The 16,804-nt window shown below is 41.3% G+C and overlaps 1 protein-coding gene across 1 annotated transcript in view; it reads left to right on the top strand.

Annotated features, from left to right (window-relative positions):
• Positions 1 to 2,754: 2,754 nt before the first annotated feature.
• ATP11B (ATPase phospholipid transporting 11B (putative)) overlaps positions 2,755 to 16,804 on the top strand; it is a 60,782-nt gene continuing 46,732 nt past the window's right edge. The window contains exon 1 of the mRNA XM_059855707.1: positions 2,755 to 2,971. Coding sequence (XP_059711690.1) covers positions 2,945 to 2,971 — 27 coding nt within the window. The 5' untranslated portion in view covers positions 2,755 to 2,944. The remainder of the gene's footprint in view (positions 2,972 to 16,804) is intronic.

The raw sequence follows: 16,804 nt of genomic DNA, 5'->3' as shown, positions 1-16,804 counted from the left end.
CCTACATCCCTGCTCTGAACCTCCATCTCTACTCTGCACCTCTTTGGCTTTTCTGTTTTTCTATCCCAAAGATGCAACACAAGAGCTGGGCTGCCCCAAAGTCAGTGCATCAGATGAGATCACCCCCTTTGCAGCACCCTGGGAGCCTGGGATGGTGCAGGTGACAGGGCTCAGCTGCCAGGCACTTCAGTTTTCCAAGGCAGGAATGCTGCAGGCAGCTCACCCTCTGGCATCAGTGCTGCACTTCCATCTCCTCTCATCATGCACTGGATGTGGCCATATAGCCTGACAGCATCTCACCAGTTCCTGCTGGAAAAAACACCATTTGCTGGTCTCAAAACTAATGGAAATGTGTGAGTGTCACACACAAGCTCAGGGAGAAGCATCAGCAGCCCCAGTGACAATTTGATGGTTGCATGTTCAGGCAATGATTCTGTGGTTACCAATGTTTAATTTTATAAACCTAAAAGTAGCACCATTGATTATATAAGAATTACTCATGCATGCATAAATAAAAGCTTGCTGGACCTAACATTCAAATGTGTGTTTTTATGTTTATGTAAATATTTCTTTATCAGACAGCATTTATATCCTGATCTTGCTAAACAAACATCTGAAATTACTACTCTCATAGAAACTTAAGTGGAAAGCTTGGAGTCTAATCAAGAGAGCCTGGGCAATGGGTTAAACCTAATTTTTGGAAAGTGACTTTTTCCTTCAGCCTCTGCTTCCTTTTTTTTTTCTGTATAAGCCTGCTGTGTGAATTCAGGTGACTCCATGACACTATTTTAAAGTGAGGTCTCTGATGTGGGAATCTTAATTCTTAATACAGTTGACCTCTGATTTGAGAAGTGCTGGAGTGTTACTGGCTAATCAATATCTGGCTTGGCTGCTCTACTTCAATTTTCTCTTCTGAACACTATTTATCTCTCAAGGGTGAGATGAAACTTCATAAGTGTCTAGTGTAGGCTTTTGAGCAATTTAAAAGGTGCAAAGTTTTACTAGGCGGGATGGTAGAAAAGGATTTTTTTTAGTGAAATTTTTCTGTATATTTGAAAAGGTGCCTTTGCTGCACAGAGCAAAAAAAATCCATCCTATCAATATACTTTCATCCACTAAAATACAAACATCTTAGAGTGAAAAAATACAAACTGCAGAGTTCAAATCACTTGCAAATTGCTTCCAAGTTTTGTCTGGTGAAACAGTATCATTACAGCAAATGTGGAACAGACAGCGCCAAGCAGCTTTATGTAACACAACTGCAAGCCATGGAAACAGGCTTGCAGAAAGTGCAACTCATACTGGAATTTGGCAGGGAGAGAGTGACAAATATTCTTGCACTTCAGAGTAATGGCATATGAATTTTAGTGTGTAGTGGTCAGGACCCTGTTCTACATCTGATGATAAAAGAGGAGCACGAATATTGAGTGTATCAGTTCAGCTTCTGGCTTAAGGCCACTCTCCAGGCAACATGCCACAGCTATGAAATCACTCTGTTATTTTCGACTTCTCATTAGATGAATAGGGTAGTGCAAGCTGTTTGAAACTCTGCTTTGATGTATTTAAATGTTTTGAAATAATGCCTAGCATTTAATACCAAGTTTTGCTAACATGAGCTTTCCTAAGTGACTGATAAAAATAGTTTTGTTCCCCACTGTTTAAACGTTATTTTTCTAATTAAATGCAGATACTTAAACCACCACAAGATTCCATTGCTCAGACATTAGATCATCCATCTTAAATCCTGAATTACATTCTAAATTTCTATATGAACACTAAATACTACAGCAGATACGATTATGATTCGTTGCTAAAAGTCCTAATTCCCTGGGAACAAATGGAAGCGGCAGAAACAGTGCTCTTCACTCACAGAAACACTTATTTTTAATTCAGTGTCAAAATTGTCACTGACTTCAGGGACAACAGTACTTGGTCACAAACGCTCAGGTCTTTACTGCTTAAAATAATCTCCTTTAGTTCTTAGTCACAGAGGCGCAGAAGCTGCAGACTTGTATAGGTGTGTCCGGTATTTGGCGCTGAACACCGTTTTGTTTTGATAAGCAACAGCTGTTCTCAGAGGAAAATCACAGATTTGCCGAGGTTGGGAGGGACCTCTGGAGATCACCCGGCCCAACCCCTTGCCAAGGCAGGGTCACTCAGAGCAGGTGACACAAAACGCGTCCAGGTGGGAAGATTTCAGAGAGATCACTGCCTGACATCAGCACGTTTCTACACCCGATTTTAACAAACAGCGGTTCCAGACAATGCTGCCAGCAGCAGGGCGCCGGATCCTCCAGCACCTGTTCCCTGCTTTGGGAAACCCACACACCGTGCACTTGGGCTTTTACTTTAAATCAGTGATTATCTGCTGTCTTTTCAAAGTCTTTGTTCCAACATGTGTACGCTTTGCACATTTTGCAAAGAAAAGAAAGACAAAACAGTAAGGTGCGAAGTAGCTTCCCTTGGGTAGAACAGGGGACCCTCATAGGGCTGAGAGCGCTGAGCCCTGACGGGCTGCGGTGCGGGGGGAGCTGGAAGTTTACCCGAGGATGACTCGAGCGCACGCACGGCTCTTGTGCCCGAGAAGCCGCACCTCAGGCCGGCGGAGCGGCCGGACCACAGCAGCCCAGGCCCGGGACAGGTGATGGCGGCTCCCCCCTCACGGCTCCATCGCTCACACCGGCCCCTCTCTCCGCCCCGCCACGTCACTTCCCGGGGCGGCTGCAGCCGCCGAGTGTCAGCGGCCGTGCTGTGATGGCGGCGGCAGCCTCGGCTCGGGGCGCCGGCGGGGCTGTGCCGCTCCTGACTCGGCGTGGGCCCCGCGCCATGGGGAGCAGCCGCGGCGGGCGGCTCGCCTGAGGCGGCGGCGGCGGCGACAGCGGAGGGAGGGCGCGGCACTGCCGAGGGAGCCCCGCCGCGGGGGCCGCGACCCGCGCCGCCGGGGATGCTGCGCTGGGTCCGGCAGCAGCTGGTAGGTGCCTCCCTGCACCCTCCGCGCCACGGGCCGGGCGAGCTCTCGGCTCGGCCCCGTCCCGACGGCGCCGCCCGGGCCGCGGGTCCGCGGAGGGAGCGGGAGACAGGGCCGGGGTGCGGGAGAGAGGAGAGTCCTTCCCCCCGCGGGGACTGGGGAGACCCGCAGGCTGCACTTAGATCGTTATTAAAGGGTTTTTAAATTTTATTTTTAACCCGTATCCGAGGGTTTGTTCCGGTCTTTTGGCCTTTGGTTGTTTTTTTTTTGTTTTGGATTTGGTTTTTTTGGGGTTTTTTGGTTTTGGTTTTTTTTTTGGGGGGGGGGGTTTCCCCTCGAAATCCCCTTGGCACAGAGGACAGCGCGTTCTCTTTCGTGTGGTCCCCGTTGTGAAGGGCTCCCCAAACTTCCCGGAGAAGTGACGGTGCCTTTTTCCTTGGACCGACACTTCAGAGATTCGCAGTTTCTTCCTCCTTCCCGTTGCGAAATGTTTTAAGGCTTTTTCACCCGACCTGCGTCTCTCTCAAATATTTCCCCGTACCTGAGCGCTTTGCAGCCGTTGCGTGCTGAGGATTTGAAAGTGAATGAAATTGAAGGAAAGCATCCGTGAAATGCTTTTGGCGGGGGAAACCACTTGTAAAAGGCAGCAGTGAGGGTGCCTGTCCCCCCACCCGGGCGCTGCTTGCTGTGCTGGGTTAGAACGAGCAGGGGAAACCAGGCGGCCGTGGCTGTCACGTCGGTGCTGCTGTATCAGGGAAGTACATCGAGATTTACTGTTTTGATTTGAGCTATTGGCCGGCTTCCTGCCCCGACCAGCATTATCCTACTTGTGTTTTCTCTAAGGGAGAAATTCTTTCTAAATGATGTATGTATTTGTAAAATAACTTCTTCCATTCTTTGGAGTTACTTTGCATCACGGATGTTGTCCAGGTTAGTGCAAGAGCTTACATTAGGTTTTCAGATTTTGATTTCTTAAAGCTTCTGTCTCACTAATGATTTGTTTAATTTGTTGCATCACTTTTACCCAAAAAAAAGATAAAAAATTTTGTGTTTTCTTTTTTCCTCCTGTTCTTCCCTGACCTGGTTTCCCATGGCCCATAGATTTTCTCAGTTCTGTGTCTGAGGCAGAGCTTGTGGTCATGGTCTCAGTGGCAGCTTGACAGTGCTCAGTAGTTTGGTCTGACACCAAGAGTTACTGACCTGGAAATTAATTGCTCTGTTAGAGCTCTGACTGCACTCTTCTGTTCTGTTACAGTCCTGCACATGTTTTTTAGAAAAAAAACTTGGTATAACATAGCTGTCATTTTTTCCACTTGAAGGTGGCTTGCAGTTTGTGTGTGTGGTTTTTAAAGCAGCATTATGCAGTCTTCTATAGAGTTTAGATTAGGACTGTATCAGTGCTAGCAATTCATGTATCAAACATGGTTGCTTTTTTCACTGCAAGTAGTACACTGACCAGCTTTCCAGAAATCTGTTTGCCCTTAATGGAAAGTAAAACATTAGTGTAACAGGATGAGCAATAAACTTGGAGGTTTTAGTGCTTCTTAAAGGAAAATGGTGGAAAATAACTGTTTAAAACTTGCACTAGTTTTGACAGGGAAGAAACCAATTAATGTAGTAGAAAAGCAGGACAACAAAAATTCAAGATTCTTGGCAGACATCTAAATATAGTACTGATGAGAAAAAATTATTGCAATGATATACGTTTTGTGGGTTTTTCCCTACAGACGTCACAGATGTTAATGGCTTGGTTGTTTCACTGCTCATAAAGATGAAATTTGGCCTAAGATAGGTATCATAATGCATGTTTCTTCCTAAATGCACTCAGACAACTCATCCCTGTGTGTAATTGCTGGTTTAACATAGATCCCACCATATGTTTGTTTCTCCACATGGCTGTGATGTTTAGGTTCTGAAAGAATGTCAGAGGGCTAAAAACATGGGGAAAGATGCTGACAAAATAACCAGAATGAGTAGGAAGAGTGGGGTGACAGAAATAATTTAATCAAAAGGTGCCAGAATCTGTGTCTGAGAGGAGAAGAGAGGAATGTGTGGGTTTGGATGCCTTTGGAGCGTGCGTTTGTACCTGTGCTTGATGTGGCAACGGGTTTTATAAAAGGGTCCTCATCCTTACAGGAGGGTTGGAGTCAGGCAAATGTGTGGGAGTGATGGAAGTGGGATGTTGTAGTAATACAAAAGAAAAAACGTTGGTGTGCAGAAATGCTGGAAAAGTAGTAAGGGATTGGGGAAAGGGGGAGGGACTGGTACTTAGCTGAAGGTGCTTTGAGGTAGTTTTTAAGTACTCTGTATGAAACCAATGAATTGTTTTGCAACTTCTTGTTTGCTTAAGGGAGCAGTATTTCATATACTGAGTGCTCAGGAGTGGGTATGGTTTTGAGAACTTGAATTGTTAAGATGGGGAGAGAATGAAGCAGGTGAACTTCAGGTAATGAGAGGACCTGGTATTGAATTCAGATGATTTTAGCTATGTTTTGAAAGTAGTGACTTTGCTGTGCTTTCTCTGTGAAGTCCAGTGCGTGCCTGTAGAGCTACAGAAAGGGATAGAAAGGCATGAACAGTCATCTGAAGAGACATGCTGGGAATGTAAGGCTTCATTCATTCTTATTATCATCTTAGAAGTCCGTAACAGTTCTTTAACTGAGGTGTTAGATGTTTTTTAGTGATTTGTTGTATCTAAGAAATGGGTGACAGTAGTACAGCCTTCAGTGCCTGTGTAGCACGAATCATCAGGTTTAGTGTTTTGGCCTTAAGTCTGGTTTTCTTGCTCTGAAACAATTTACACCGCCATAGCAGAGACGATTTATCAATTTTTCTCCATCTAATGCTGCCTCATGCGAAATAAGCTGCATAGTAAGTCATTAACTTCCTAGTTGATGTGATGTTATAGAATGTAGTTAATAGTTGGAAGTACTTAGGTTCTAGTAATGCAAAAATATAGAGCCAAATGGAGTTATGATTCATGGCTTTGAATAAAATGCCATGATAAAGACAAGCTTTGGGCGGGAGAGATGTCTGGGTTCCAGCTCTGATACCTTGAGATCTCAGAGCAGTAGGCATGTGGATTTGGAGAGTTGCATAACACCACAGGCACAGCCAGCTCTGCTCGAAAAAAGCAACCGGATAAACAACAGTTGATAGGAAGCATCATTAATATTCAGGAATAGCATAGTTTGTTTTATTTGCATTTCCAGATATGATGGGTTAGACCTCATGGCAAATCTGTGTACCAAATGCTGTTGTGGCTCCCATGGTTGAGTTTGTGCAGTACCAACACAAAAGGAGAGTACATTTGTAACACCCGGGGACTTTCTGTTCCACTTCTCCTTTGGTGGGTTTATAGCAGCATTTGGGCTGTGCTGCTCTCTGATGGTGCACATGCCGTGCAGGAGCTGTTGCAGTGCTATTAACAGAATGTACTGACACCTTCAGTTCTCTGGCAAAGAGGTCTCTGAAAATTGTGGTAGAATACCCTTGTATGTATGATTTTAGCTGCATAATTTTAAATTATTAGTCCTATCAATTGGAGAAGGGACTCAGGATTTCTCTTTTGTTACTGTTATGAGGAGTTTGAGCCTTTTGAGCTGTTGTCTAAGAGCTCAGTGAAGTACAAAGGATTCTACATGGACAAAACCTAAGAGTTGCCTGCCTGGCCCCTCTTATGTTAATGACAACTCAAGACAAGTGTTGTGCTGCATTTGGCCAAGTATCTTTGCAGTTTAAGGACCTGAATGCTATAGAGCACAACAGCTTTAATGCTGTGGAGAGCTGGGTTTGGGCAAATGCAGTTTTCTTATTTTACTGTAAATCAAAGATAAAATCCATAGATTAACTGTAAAACCTAGTTACCAGGCTATTTTATTTATTTCCTGCTTATAAGAAGGTTCAGATTGGGAGGGATGTCAAGAGTTTATCAAATCCAGAAGTTCTCTATAGGCTGCACTGAGGGGTGATCACAGGGTATGTTTTTGACTGTTCTGTGTAGGTAGTGCCTGTCACACCTCACACCCTCCACAGCCAGCGCAGTATCTGTAGGAGTGTTCATCTTCTAGATGTGTTCTAATGAAAAATTTTTACTAATAAGGGAATGTCCTCAAATAGATTAGCATTAGAGGATTGGATGTCTGGGATGTGGTTTGTTTTTTTTTTTTTCCTTTCAGATGCTGGTTACTGTTAAGATGTTCTGAGAGGACAGATGGTATTTTGTAATACCTTGCAGTTACTGGCATTCTGAACAAGGTGGACAGCATTTATTTTGTTGTTTGCACTGACAAGTGTGTATTATTTTCTCTTAATCATTTTACTGAATTCCATCCCCCTCCAAAATTCCTTCTCTTTTCTGAATGCCAGAAGTACTTTAAACTAATCCAATGATTGAGAATTGAGAATCTAGCTTCTGAAATCACCTTGCTATTCTGGAGTACTGTATTCCCCCCTCTTATTTGTCAGTGAAGCCTCTTCCCCTTTCTGGCTAAAGCTAACTAACTGCTTGTTATTTTATGCTAGGAAAATAAATGCATATTTGTTCAGAAGAGTTCCTGGGGTTCAGACTGCACGGTTAATACCTTCTGAATTATCACTGAGGGATCAGCGAGGTGCGTGTTGGAGCAGGCCAAAGGTTGCATTGCTTTGCTGGAGTGGTTTGAGAGCTGGAGGTCAAGCACTCCCCTCCTGTAAATTAGCAGACGAGCAAATGTGGCCCTCTTTTTTTTGCCAGAGATATTCTTTGATCTGCTGGACTAGTGCTCCCATGTGTTAGGGTCTTTTCACCCTTTGTATTCTGTGGCTGCTGAGGGCTGATACATTTGCAGGACAATGTGTTCCAAAGCTTGCAGAACCTGGCCCTGTCTTCAGCCAGCTGTCTGCTCCAAATGGAGACATCCGTTGTGTCCTGTGTGTAATTCGTAAGTCTTACCTCATGAAAATTAAACTCTAAATCTAAGAATTGCATACCAAAACATAATCAAACCAGTCCTGACACTGATTCTTTCTAAGACTGTTTTAAAAATGGGAAGATTGGTGTTGTCTGATGTGCTGCCTTGCTGTGAGGCTTAGGTATTTGACCTGTATCTTGTCTCATTCTCTTTTCTTGTTTCTCCTATCCATGAGCTTTTTAAACAGCAAATTTTTGTTGTGCCAAATTTCCACTTATCACTCAAGAATAGACTATTTAATTGACTGTATGATATTCCTGCACTAATGGGGTCCTGCTCCCTTAATAGCTTCTGTCTTTTTATGGTTTTTATGTGACTAAGGGAGAAAAATAGAATTTTCTTAACAATGAGCAAAAACTATTTGTGTTCTGGTCAATAGGGAGTATCTGGTGGGATGGGTGAAAGGCTCTGTTTACTGCTCAGAGATTGTTGCTGCACTCCCAGTGGAAGGTAAAATTTGTAATCTAAGGCAAGTAGATCCATGCTGGATTTAGTAGCATTCAACATGTGTTTTGAATATCATTGGTATTTGTTTTTCTAGTTTTAAATGGGTTGGCTGACTTCATTAAAACTGACATTTGCTTTCCTCTGAGATAGAGAGACAGAAGTTATGAAAGAGAAATATAACAATGTGTTTAAATTTCATTAAAAGCATCATGACTAGTGACTTTCACTGACGATCTGCTCTTGCTTTTTCTTGACTGTATTATGATGTGCTCAGTAGTTATGACTGGTTTTGTAATTATGTCACCAGTAAAAAGTTCACCTCTCAAAAAAATCCTTCAATTTCTAGTACAAAATCTGTTTGTTAAGCAAGCAGGTAAGAACTGCAGCAAAATAGATGTGACAAAGTGTTTCTGTAAATGCAAGGTCATATTTTCTAGCAAAACACAGGTGACATATTTGCAGCTAGACTTTTTTTCAACCTCTTTTCACCTGCTGTTGAGAAAACCACTTAGCATTAGTACAGACCATGGTAGAAAAGATAGAAAGTAGGACTGAGAACTACACTGTGATTTAAAAAACAGGCGCCTGCAATTCCTTGGCCTCCCACATGCAGTGACTTAATAGGATTTTTTTTTCCTTGTTTACTTTGAGTTAAAATAAGTCTGGGAAAGGAGAACTTTCCTGTAAATGGGAAGGAGAGATAATGATGCAGAAAAAAAGGCAAACTGTTTGTTTTTATCCTGAAATGTTTTACTAGAGGAAGAGGTTTTAAATGGTTTATCCCCCAAAATACATGTTGTCATCTGTTGTTGTGTTTTGTTACCCCTTTGCATGTTTTTATGCTACTTTGGGTGGCTGTGCACATTTTTGTAGATATTTACATTTCTCTTTGGAAAGAGAATTGCAGCAAAATGGAAAGGAAGCTTAAGATTTAGCAAGCTTTAAGGATAGACTGGTCTGTACACATGTCTGAAAGCAGGGCATTAAACTGACACTTAAATCATAAATCATGTTCAAAATGGAATTAGAGCTAAAAATGCTATTGGGTGGATGCAGTGGACTCAAAACTGTAATGTTTTACAGAGCAGGCTTTTTCAAAGCATGTTAAAAGAAGAGCCAGACAGTTCCAGCAATAAACTAAATTCTCTTCCTGTGAAATTTGTTGAGCAGCCATTGTCAGCAATTGTCAGTGTAATTTTGGCACACATTTTGAAAAAGCCTTAAGATTTATTATTTAATGGGGATTTTGGGGGAAGATGCTTTTGGAAAGGGTTTGTTGTTTTTTGTTCCATGCTGAAAGAAAATATGATTTAGACCCTCAGTGCAGGAGCTGATTGGCATAAATAGCTATTGCCTACTAGAACAAATCCAAATATTGAAAACAAGGCTTTTCAATAATGGCTGTATGCGTAGTCCAGAACAGGAGCCCTTCATGCTTGTGTAAAATACTTATTTATAAATGATTCTTCAAAGCAGAGGGTAAAAAGCATTTCATTTTAAGATAATAGTGTATTTAGTATGCCAGTACGTGAAGGAATGTATGATTGCTCTGTATTTTTCCTGTCGTGGACTTGAGAAATGTCATTTTTTTTTGGTGAAATTGCTATCTACAAAACTTGAGCTGCTTTCTAGCCTTAAGGGAAAGTTCATAGCCTGTCACAGATTTGAATGCTTTATTTAATATTGAAAATCTGCTATAAACCTAGTTAACAAATGCAGGGAATGTACGGAAAGGATGCATTTGGGGGGTTCTTCTTCTGAGATCCATCCTAAGGTCATTAGAGGTATGTGAAGCATTTGTGTGTTAAATGTTTCATTTCTTGCATTGGTTTTGTATTTCTTACTGTGGCCTGTTTAGTAGTGTGGTTGATTATTGCAGGATTGTAGCACTTTCCATGTTCAATGTAGTTTATATAGTTTGAGAAGTCTTCTGAAAAAGTGGCTTGTGATTTTTGAACTCTCATTTCTTATTTTATAAAGTGTGATACCCTGTAGTTGTCTCCTGATGGGTGTCTGAAGTCACCCTTCAGCTTTAAAAATCTCGCCTACCCTCCTTTTGTAGGTGCCTGACAGGAAGATGATATTGCAGATAAAGAAAACTAATTGCTGGAGCCCTTAGAGGAAAACTTTTAGTTCTGAAATTAGAGCTGTGTAGTTGGAACTGCAAAGGCATCTTCATTTCCATGGTAGAGCAGTGGGCTGCTTTGGGAGCATGTTGCAGAAGACCACATTTGACATTTTGGACTATAGACACTGTCAAGCCTCAGTGTCTCTTCAACTTATTGGACTTTATGTAAAACACTTTTTTTAAAGGAAAAAAAAAAATGAGAGCGCATGGACAGGCCTTGAAATGTAACGTGGGAGCCACTAGCCCTGCCTTTGGGATTGAGGCTTGCTTCTTAGAACCTGAATGTTAACTAAGTTTCTTCCTTCATTGGAGCTAAAGACAATTTTTTGTAGAGTCTCTTTTCTTCCAAAAAGCATCTGAGCAAAATACATCCCTGTGTGTCTGACAGGGAGCATCCGAAAATAAAGCAATGGACGAGGAATGTATTAGAGGCATTTGGCTGGTTAAGCACATTGAGGCAAGAGAATAAGCCCCATTCAGCCTGTTCTTGAACACTTCCAGGAATGGAGCAGCCATGGCTTCTCTGGGCAACCTGTGCCAGGGCCTCTGCACCCTCACAAGGAAGAATTTCTTCCTTGTATCTAATCCAAATCTGCCCCCTCTCAGTTTAAAGCCGTTCCCCTTTGTCATATCACTACAAGAACTTAAACAGTCCCTCCCTGGCTTTTGTGTAGGCCCTCTTTGGTTACTGGATTGATAAAGTGAATCTTGGCATTCTGTTGAAGACAGTCATGAAAGAGCAGCTATTACAAGGTCTTAGGTTTGTATTATCGTATGAAGTCCAAAATGGATTATGCTTTATAAATAATGTGATTTGGATTTTAGGGGAGGATAAGAAAACCATTTCCTTCATTGATGCAAGTTGGACTGTTATTGAATTAAAGAATTTAGTTGAATCTACATTCAAATCCTTTGCTGCTAACAGGAACTGGACATGCTATAGCAGCCTTTGAGAGTGCTATGATAGAAATATTAACTTGTCTTTTCAGCTCATTTTTCCTTTCTGATTTTATTGATGTTCCAAGACCAGTCTGTTTGGCATCGGTGACCTGAGCAGAGAAACTGGTGTGGGGCAGTGTGTTAGCAGTGAATGAGGCCAGCTTACCTTGCCTCTTGTGTTTGCAGGTAAATAAAGAGAAGATAGATGATTTTTTAAAATTTTAAGTAGGGATTTTTCCAAGTTATTTTTGGTGGGCATCTTGGCAAAATAGTGTGTAAAGTGAGAACGACTTGAGCTCACTTGAGTGTGAGCAGGACTTTGTGGCAAGCACCAGGACAACTTTTCTTACTGCAATACTAGGCATATTTTAACTTTGTGAAAGGAAGTGTTATTGCCTCATGATTTCACAGGCCTTGTTACCTAGAGGGTGTGTTTTCACAAAAGAATGTAATCTTTTTATAGGTCTTTTAGGAGGTTACAACATGATTTATTATCAGATATTTTGAACAGCTGTAGATACAGTTAAGGGGGAAGAGGAAGTTGCACAAATAGTGCATGACTTTAAGTAGTTTTATTTCTTTACTGCAGTGGTATTTAAAAGGGGAGGTACAAATTGCATGGCACTGGATACACATCAGGGTGCTTCAGCTGATTCACTATTTTAGTTGTTAGAGCAGTGTTTAAAATTGCTGCGAGAGGCTGTTTCTTCCTTCATGCTAACCTTTGATAAGGCAAATTCAGTTTGACTGCTGCCCAGTTACATGACTGAAAGAATTACTGGCTGACTGTATGGAGTACAAATTTACACAGACTTCTGAAAATGGGCATGGAGTGTGAATAGATCATCTTATCTGACAGAGGGAAAAGTATTCTGTGTATATTCAGAAGAAAATCCTAAGCAAGAAAATCCATTTCCTCAAAACACCTTTAATCAAAATATATCTTGACATCAGTGTAATAGCAGACTTTTGGGCTGTCTGCCAGGAAATGTGGTGTTCTGCTTCTGCAGCCATGATCAGTCAAGTCACTTCCCTAGGAGAAAACTTGGTCTCAGAAAGCTTTTCTTCTGTTTATTAACTTTATTAAGTAGTATGTGATATTCAGAAAGGTTTTGGGGAGATGCTGCTTTTGTCTTGTTGTGTTCAGTGTGGGTTTTTAAAGGAGGAAGAGGCTCTGAATGAGACTTCCTTCTTTCAAGCCCCTTTCACTTTTCAGTGGTCACATAGCAGAAGTTCTTTTGGCAAATACAAGTTTGGTTTTTCTTCCCCCTCTGTAAAAGCTGTGAGTAATGAATGAGAAACCCTGGGAGATGATACTAAAGTATACGAAGTTTATGCAAGTCATAAGCAAAAACCACCTGGTGGATTATTTGTGATTATCAATGCACGTATTGCAAAGCTTGATAATGAAATTGACGTGTTGCTTGTCTGTCTCATGTCAGTAATCCTTGCTGAAAGATCTGTGGACTTCTGCTGTCTCACCTAACAGTGCTGTAGAGTGTGTGAGGAGGGTGTTGGCGCACACTGCCATACCTTAATAGTGGTATTGAAGTGTTAAGTCTTGCGGTAGATGTGTATGTTACAGCAACAGGTTGAGTACAAAAGCCTTTTTTTTCTTTTCTTCCTTTGCACTTGCAGGTGTTGGGAGGGTCTTTTTTGTAGTGCTGATCCTCATTTGCTTCCTGTGCGGTTGCCGAGTTCGTTATGTGTGTTATTAAGGCTTCCTCAGCAGCAGCGTAAAACTCTTCTTTTGTGGGGAAGCTCTTTATTATATGACCAAACAACTGGCATGACATATTAAAAAAGATGAAAAAAAAAAAAAAATCCAAGACAAAACCAAAACCACGAACAAAATGGGAAAAGGGATGGATCAGTTTTCCTTGCCTGATGGCCAGTGGGCATTTCTCCAAGTACAGTGGTTGAGATGCAGACAAAATGTAGGAAAGAGTTGTTTGCGGGTGGGGGGGGGGGGGTGGCTGTTGAATCCCATGGCTTTCATGAAATAAATTGCATAAAATTGCAGTCAAATACTTCTCCTCAGTTCCCCAGGATGTGTTTTCTGTGCTGTTTTAAAGGGGCCTAATTTACTGCACAGAGAATATCTTTGTCTAACTTTTAGAACAGTAACTGCTGAAGAAGTTTAGTGAAAATTACTTTGCTTACAGTCATTCAAATTTATAAGAAATGAAAACTATGAATCACTTCTTTTTCTTTTTGTTAAAGGTTATTTTTATTTGTGCTTTATAAATCAGTTTGACTAGAGTATCTGTGTACTGTGTATAGGAGGCATGCTCTTAGGCTGTTTTCAAAACCAAGGTATTAAGTTCATCTGGGTGCAAAACTTCTGCTGGGGAAGTGTGTAGCAAAGATAAAATGAGAGCTGTATTCCAAGGGTAGATAACGCCTGGTTTGTGTTGGTAAATCATCTGAAGAACTGAACTTTAGCCAATAAATCTAGATTTAATTTGCGACATGAAGGGGAGAAAAATCAGGTCACTTCATCTTATGGTCAAATTTTCTTTAAAGGAGATTCGTGTAATATATATGCCTGTAATATACCTGGTCAAGAAGCCTTAAAAGCCAGGTCTTGTCATATATTCTGCATTATTTGTTATGAAGTCAGTGATCTGTGCACTTGGGTAGGAATCACTTCACTAGATAACTGCAGGGAAACTAACTTTTTTTGGAAAGAGATTGGTGACAACTTAATCATTTTGCAAGACTCTAATTTAGGGTTTCTCTGCTCATGCTGTTTAGCTGCAGAAATCCTTTGACAAGGGCATGCTACCCTACTTTTGCAGCTGAGTTGGAGAATGACGTTAGAAAGAGAGAGAACTGTCTATTAAGTGAAATTAGGAACAGTGTGCTTTCTGCACTGCTTTGCTGGCTGCACAGAGTCACTGTGGAAAATCCCTCGCTGGGCAGAAATTTGGTCTTCAAATCAGTTTCGTGTCAGGAGCAGGCTCTGTGACCAGCCCCATAGTTGGGGAAGAGTTAAACACATTTCAGCTCTTGAACGATGAAGTTCAATGCCTGTGCAGAATTTTCCTTGGAGAGATGTGTGATTAAAATTTCTCTGGAAGATCTGCTTAGTTGTGGTCTCATCAGCTAGTTATGAGACAGCAGGGTTGTTGGCTAATTTCAAGTGATTTTTAGTAGTTATAGTTGTAAAACTTAGGAAATCTGGGTTTTGTTCCCAGCTCTGACACTCACTTCCTGCTGTGACTGCAGCCAAGTCACTGAGGTTGTCAGGGATGTGTCCTTTTCCAACCGCAGCTCTGACAACTGAGGGGTTTTTGTCCCCGGCCTGCTTTGCGTGTGCATTGTGATCTGCTGACTGCACAGCTTCTGTGCCTTCTCTGTGGCAAATGTCAACAAAACAGAATCAATCTCTATAGACTGCAAATTTCAGCTGTTTTAGCTCCACAACTGCACCTGTAAGCTTGTATGGCCTGAGATTCTGATTTCTTTGGAAAGTAAAGTTCTTGCTTTTAGTCCTCTGAGCCTGCTTCAGCAGAGGTAGTCATTCTAATAGAAGTGCTTGTGCAGTGAGACTGGAGTTGTACAGAGATCTTTACTCTTCATCATAAAATGTTATCATACTCATCAACCTTCAGGTGCTCAGATAGTGGCCTAAAAAGGGCATATAAAAATTCAGTGATATCCTAGTCAGTCAGTAATCTTTGATTTATCTTTTAATAGCGTTCAGCAAGTGGCATGCAGGTTAGCATTTATCACTGTCAGAAAGAAGACTGCAACTTGTTTTCTCTGCTCTTTGTGGTTTTTTTCCTTGCTTTACATCTGTTTGATTTAGAGTGGAATTTTTTCTGGCTGTAGAATCTGACTTTCCAAAGTGAGGATGTCTGGCATTTTGTGAGTGCCAGACATTTTCTGAGATGTAGAAGAGAACTGTGCACGAAGTCTGACTAATTAGGCTCCTTTTTTGTGCTTGAAAAACACTTTTATTTGTGACATCTTCTGGATTGATTTAGAAATACTGTGTCACTAATGTCAGATATCCAAAATGCTTCTGCTACAAACACTCTTCTCTTTAAGTTTTGTGTCAGCAGTTAACAGGTACATTTTTTTTCATCTTCCTTTCTTGCCTGTTTTTCTTTTCTTAAAGCTTTGCAGTTCCTTGCATTTTGCTTTTGGTATCCTGTGTATTTTTTTCCATCCTTTCCCCTATCTACTTTTTGTCTCCCTGCTCCACTCTTATCTTTAAACAAGTTTTCACCCTGGAGCATGTGACTAGACCAGCCTTCCACTGCTTGTCATCTGAAGTTTATTCTCCTTCAAATCTCTTTGAAAAATCCCCCTTCCTTTCTTTCTCACTTCAGTATTCTGGACCTCTTTCTTTCTAAAGCAGAATGTTTCTGTAGTAATGATGCCAAATACAAACATTTGTGCGTTTGAGAGGATGTTTTAATTATTCCTTTACTTTAAAATGACACCATCCTGAATGTGAACATACCTAATGACCTGCATTAGAGATATTAATGGATTTTAAAAAATTAATGTTTGATTGCACTAACCATTTTTTGTGCCAGTCATTGTGCTCACTGTTCATCTTCTGTAGTTAACTGGTACAGAGGTATCTCTTCTGGAGTTCTGTGAAGTGTCACTTTTTATTTGACATGGATAAAGCTCTGAGCCTCATTCTCAAGTGGAGCAAAACTGCAAATGCAGTTTCCTCACCTGCAGTGGTGAAATTGATAATGCCCTTTCTAGCAAAGGACACCACCAGTTGTCCTTGCACTTGGCATCAGAGAATAAGGAGATTGTGTAAACTCTGCAAGTTGGTTCTAAGATTAGGAATGTGTGTGATGCTTATGCTGGAATTCACCGCTTTGCAGACAGTCATTGACTCCCAATCAAACAGCAGTTCCAAATTTAATATCACTAGTTTATTTCATGCCTAAAAACTTACTGCTTTTTTTCCTGTAGTAGTTTTCTTGGCCTGTTATCTGAATTATTACTGTTTGGTTATCTTCTGCCATCACCTGCTTCTCCGGGTCAGAACATTTTTGCTAGGAAGGGTTCTGGTGAGTCATGTAGCCCCAGGAAAGGCTCAATTAAACATAGACTTGAATGACCTAGATATAAGCCCTTGTGTTACAGACATTGCAACCTTTTCTCATGACTTGTTTTGGTATTTAATTATTCCTTTCCACAACAAAGGAATTTGTTTGCTTTCCAATACCCAGACCTAGGTTTTCTTACCTGCAGCTTAAGCCTGTTTACTTCTGTTCTTCTTTGGCCTTCACAGCACCCATTTTCTCAATGGAAGTCTTCTGTGTATCAGGAGATTTACTAGGATATCCCAAGTTTCCTCTCCTCCAGGCTAAATGACTCTAATTTGTTTGCTCT

Source organism: Haemorhous mexicanus, chromosome 10 (genome assembly GCF_027477595.1).
Source record: "Haemorhous mexicanus isolate bHaeMex1 chromosome 10, bHaeMex1.pri, whole genome shotgun sequence".
In the NCBI taxonomy this organism is placed as follows: Eukaryota; Metazoa; Chordata; class Aves; order Passeriformes; family Fringillidae; genus Haemorhous; species Haemorhous mexicanus.
Note: the sequence above shows the minus strand (reverse complement) of the source record. Positions and strands in the feature narration are given on the sequence as shown.